Genomic DNA, 5,334 nt, shown 5'->3' with positions numbered 1-5,334 from the left:
GGGATGTGTATTTATCCAGATGATGAAGGGATGTGTATTTATCCAGAAGGAACGTTGTCCCATTCAGGTCTGATGGAGAACTAGATGTTCAACAGTCATGGGTCTTTGCCAGATTGTTCCCTTTCACCGTGCGTCCCATGTTTCAACTGGAGAGGTCTGTTCAGCACCTGGACTCTTCTACAGCGAAGCCATGCTGTCGTCATGGATACAGTACACCGTTTAGCTTTGTCTTACTAAAATATGCAAAGCCTGTCCTAAAATACTCTGTCAGGGAGCATATGACGTTCTAAAACCTGTTGATACTGTTCCAGATGTGTAAGCTGCCAATTCCATAGGCACTAATGCACCCCCATACCATCAGAGAGGCAGGATTTTGTACTGTGCGTTGACATGAGGCTGGGTGATGGCTCTCCTGTTCAGTATGACGGACAAAGCGTGGTTTTCAGAAAAACTGTAGATCATTGTTTTGTCTGATTGTAACCAGTTTTCCATTTTGTCTCAGTTCTTTTTAAATGTCCAGACAAGTGTTTGTGAATGGCACAGTGAACAGTGTTTACAAACAATGATTTGTGGAAGTGTTTCTGAACCCGTGCAGTGTCCAGAACAGAACCGGGCCTGTTTTTTAATGCAGTGCCATCTGAGGGCCTGAAGGTCTCTGCATCCACTACTGACTACTAGTCTAGTCCTTTACACCAGAGAGTCTTAAAATATTTAGACGATATTGTGAACTTTACATGACGGTATCTTCAAAGTCTTCTCTATTATTCATTTAGGAACATTACTCTAAAAGTTTTCCACTATTTTTAGATGCATTTTTTTCAGCTCTACTCATCTTTCATCAGACCGATTCATCTTCTCGTCTTCTCACTGACCTGTTAACCTAATTAGTTGCAAAACTCTTCTTCAGTTGTTTATTTCTATTTGTTTACAGCCTTTTGTTTGTCCCCGTCCAAACTTTTTAGTGTCTGGCTGTGATTAAATTCAAAACACAACTATTATATTTGGTAGACTTTCCTGATTTTTGACATTTTGTTTACTGTGTTCCACCATGAATAAAACTATGGATTTAGCTAAACATTACATTCTGTTTTTATTTACATTTTGCACAATGTTTCAACTTTTTGGGAACAGGAGTTGTAGAAATATGGCATTCTGAGTAGATTATATGCTGATCTAAGTGAATCCAGATTCAGTTTTGTTGAAATAAGAGTTCTTCTAGTTGTTATAAAGCACAACTTAAGACGTATGAACAAATAAATAAATAAGTTGTTGTTATATGTAGATAAGGAGTTATTTCACTCTGGTTGTAAAAAACAAAAAAACACTGTTTGATAAAACAGAAATAAAAAAAGTAACACCAAATTAGAATAAAACCGGCACTCACATTTTTAGCCATGAATTGTGTTTTAATTTAATTTGCTTCTCTACAGACAAAAAAATAAATCTACGGAAGTAAAACGCGGATATTTTAAATTACCACTAGTGGCTGCCACTGGCACTACAGGCAGGATTATGTAACGCAACATATTTACATATATAAATAAAAAGATCATAATAAAAAAACAAAAACAACTTTACAATACTTTAAGTTTGGAAAGCGAATAAGAACTCATTGTGCCAGAACTATGGCAGCCTTTAAAGAGCAGCTGTGTAACCACAGCAACAATTAAACTACATGGTTCAACGAAAACACTGCTCTCATTCAGATTAGTGCACAAAAATTACCATCATGTCTAAACTAATTAACATTAGCTGCTATTTTTGTTCTTTTAAGCAGAAATTTCAGACCTTGGAGAAACGTACATATCATTAGACAAAATTCAGGTTTTGAGTGTAAATATTCTCGTTTAATGTTGACTGTTTTTTTGACAATCGTTAGCATCTCGAGGTGTCAAAGTTCATCATGCTCAATAATCCAGGTAAAAAAATCCAACAAAGTTCAGGCACAAAGTTCAGGCAGATCATCTGGATGGTTTCTTTTTTTTTTTAGAGTCGTTTCGTTCTTCATCCAGAAGACTTCATCAATACGAGGAGCCACAAACAAACTCAGTCCCACAAGCAGAACACTCCATATTTTCTACCTGGATTATTGAGCATGAACTTTGATGTTTTGAACCAGTTTGGCTACGGCTGCCTCAGCGGAGTTGACGGGGGAGAGGGCGGGCCCCAGAAACCATCTTATCACCATCAAACTGGTTGGTCCACTATAGGAGTGTGCTGCTTGTAGGACTCAGTTTGTTTGTGGCTCCTCAGACTGAAGAAGTCCTTTGGATGAAGGACAAAACTTCTCAACAAAGAAAAAAAAAATAATCGTCCAGATGACCTGACTGAACTTTGTTGCATCTAGAGGTGTGCAGATCAGTTAGCTGGGTGACTACACAATCAGCCTGTGATACACCTGATTCAACGCCTACAGATTTTCTACAACTTTTGGCTAAAAGAGACGTTTTCCTTCAGGCAGGACTGTAGGGGAGGTAGAAAAAAGAAAATCATATTTGTCCAGATTATTTAGAAAGATGCATTAGTGGGTATTTGACTCCCTGAAAGGATCGTACTGGTTTGTTTCATTGCTGTAAGCATGCTAAATATAATAAAGGTATCTACTTCCAGCACCGGTTTGTTAATCATCACAATTTGATGCTAAAATCAAGCGATCCCTGCCTGCACAGACACAAAGACAACACATGATGATGTTCGAGGGTCCAAACTTCACCAGAAGCTGCTATTACAAACCAATTATTAATGAAAAGTCTTTGCTTCGAGTCACCCGTCTAATCACTGTTACACAACAAACACACACACACACACAGTAACGCCTCATTTCCTCCCACACAGGAAATGAACATGAGGTCTGAGCACCACAGATGTCAAAGAAAACGTGTGCGGCAGGGCGTGTCAACAGTGTTTGGGAGAGACGTGCATGCATAAAAACAAATAAAAACACAGAGTGGAGGGGAAAAAAACAAGCAACGTCAAAAATAGCAAAAGCACAAACAGATTCTTCCTCTAAAGAGAAGTGTTAAAGGCCAATCAGCTGCAGCGTAATCAGTTGCAGAGCTGGTTAAGGATGAACGCTTTGATGACAGTAGAGGAAGACGTCACAAGATGAAACAAAATGCTACAGAGGCACACGGGAGAGACGAGCAGAGAGATGGACAGAAGGACGGGGTGAAGTCTGAACCATTAGCTGTTTTTATTCTCGTGCCCTTATGTGAGATGAGAGGCAGTTGTAGTTCCCCGGCTGTGGGTGTAAGCCTCTTACCTGGCTGTGCATGAATTTGAGGTTGATTCCTTCCAGTGTCACCTGAAGCAGTCCGCCTTCACCGGTCTTCATGTCCTGGACTGGGAACTCCCCGCCCAGCTCCGGGCCTGAAGACGAGATGCAGAACAGGGGAGTGTTACCATTTCTCAGCTGTGGATATTTGACTGGTTCAAGGTGCAGGTAAATAAAAAACATCTGTCTCCACCTGGTTTGATGCTTTGCTGTCGTGCTGCAGCTCGCTCCATGCTGTCTTTAACGCAGTAGTAAAGTTCACGACACTAAAACGAAACGGGAGACGTTGTCTGAACGACTGCCTGACGGTTGTATTAATGGCACACTCGGGGTGCACGGCTCCTGACCTTTTTGGTATAGAACTTGTTGAGCTGCGTCTCTTGACCGTTGCGTCTCCACAGACACAGAACCTTGGTTTTCGGGCAGTAAGTCATGTTGATGAGCTTTTCGTACCACCAGCGCTCGTAAACTGTGCCAATGTTGCTGCGCAGGACTATACAGTCGTCACACACCTTAAAAAACAAACACATAAATAAAAACTTACATACAGATGTCAGACTGTAGACAGCAGTCTGGATTTCACACACCTCCATAAAAAAGATGTCTCCTGTTGTATCTGTGCCAGCATGAACAACAAACGTTTGCTTCTTGATGTGACGACTTCCACTGGGCCGGATGGACAGCTCGCGGCCGTTCTGCACATTTAGTACAGAACAAGTCACTACAGGAAACTAACGGCTGAACTAGCTGAATAAAACCAGGACAGTTGTTCACCATGTGGGGCAGTTTGTCCAATAGCTCGTTGATCTCTTGGCTGTATGTGAGGCCGATGTGGGACTTGCCCATCAAGCGCCTCACTTTCTTCCTGACGTCATTTTTGTTCACCTGATCAAATGAAAACATCTATTTTTAAAGCGCACGTTTGTGTTAGTTAGAAAAGTCTACAAACAAGCGTCCGTACTTTCATCATGAGCATGTAGGCGATCATGTTGTGCAGCAGTGTGGCTAAAAGTCTGTCTTCGTCATCCTCCAGACGCTTACGATCGTGCTCTCCCAGAGACAGGTATCTGTGGCGAAACACAAGAATCAACTCGTGACAGCCTCGAGACAGGGAGATCGATCAAAAAGAAAAAGAATAGCTGAACCTTTCGATCATCTCCTGGGGTCCCTGGTCCATCCCCATGCCCTCACGCTCCAACATCACGGCATCTAAGAAGGCGTCCTCCCAGAACTGCAGCTGGTCCCAGAGTGTGGAGCGCTCCTTACCTGAAAACCAGCAGGCAGGGTCTACTTCCTGGTGCGCAGAAAGCTTCACTACATGCAGCCACAAGCACACGCTCTGCTACCCCTGCCGGCTTACGTCTATTCCTTCTACATCCTTTCCTGTTTGCAGAAAGCTTAAGTTAAAACTTGAAACTGTCTGGAGGATAAAAGTTAAAGCTGCTTCTTTAACCTTTGTATCATTTAAATTAGGGATGAACGATACTGGATTTTTGGCTGATATCCCATATGCTGATATGTTAAAACTTATTTGGCTGATAACCGACACCAATACAGATTTTTATTTTTTTTTCCTAGACCCACTTACAGAGACGACACAGCTTTCTCTGCTGTGGAATTAAAATACTACATTATTCTACATGGTCTATGTCAGGTTGGCCTGCTAACAAATGCAGATGCCAAAAAGGGGCTGAAAGTGATGTAACGCTTCAACTTGAATTATGTTTAATGTCAAATTTATTCATGACATTTACTCTCTCTAACACAATGACAACACTCGAACAGTGAAAATTTGTAAATTTTCACAAATCTAAACGGCGCACGTGACGTCAGAACATTGTGTTGGCGCTGCAGGCACTGGGTTGTCATGCAAAAACAGCGCCTTTTATTTATATATATATATATACATATATATATATATATATATATATACATATATATACATATATATATATACATATATATACATATATATATATATATACACATATATATATATATATACACATATATATATATATATACACATATATATATATATACATATATATATATATATA

General features: G+C 40.5%; 1 protein-coding gene across 15 annotated transcripts in view; it reads right to left on the bottom strand.

The window, feature by feature from the left end:
* madd (MAP-kinase activating death domain) overlaps nt 1-5,334 on the bottom strand; it is a 76,024-nt gene that overhangs the window by 6,672 nt on the left and 64,018 nt on the right. For all 15 annotated transcript variants that reach the window (XM_037691846.1, XM_037691869.1, XM_037691854.1 and 12 more), the window contains 7 exons: nt 4,420-4,540; nt 4,236-4,341; nt 4,049-4,159; nt 3,862-3,969; nt 3,622-3,786; nt 3,468-3,540; nt 3,263-3,369 (listed from right to left, as the gene is read on the bottom strand). In XM_037691846.1, the coding sequence (XP_037547774.1) occupies nt 3,263-3,369; nt 3,468-3,540; nt 3,622-3,786; nt 3,862-3,969; nt 4,049-4,159; nt 4,236-4,341; nt 4,420-4,540 (791 nt within the window). The remainder of the gene's footprint in view (nt 1-3,262; nt 3,370-3,467; nt 3,541-3,621; nt 3,787-3,861; nt 3,970-4,048; nt 4,160-4,235; nt 4,342-4,419; nt 4,541-5,334) is intronic.

Source organism: Nematolebias whitei, chromosome 2 (assembly GCF_014905685.2).
Source record: "Nematolebias whitei isolate Nwh7 chromosome 2, NemWhi1, whole genome shotgun sequence".
In the NCBI taxonomy this organism is placed as follows: Eukaryota; Metazoa; Chordata; class Actinopteri; order Cyprinodontiformes; family Rivulidae; genus Nematolebias; species Nematolebias whitei.
Note: the sequence above shows the minus strand (reverse complement) of the source record. Positions and strands in the feature narration are given on the sequence as shown.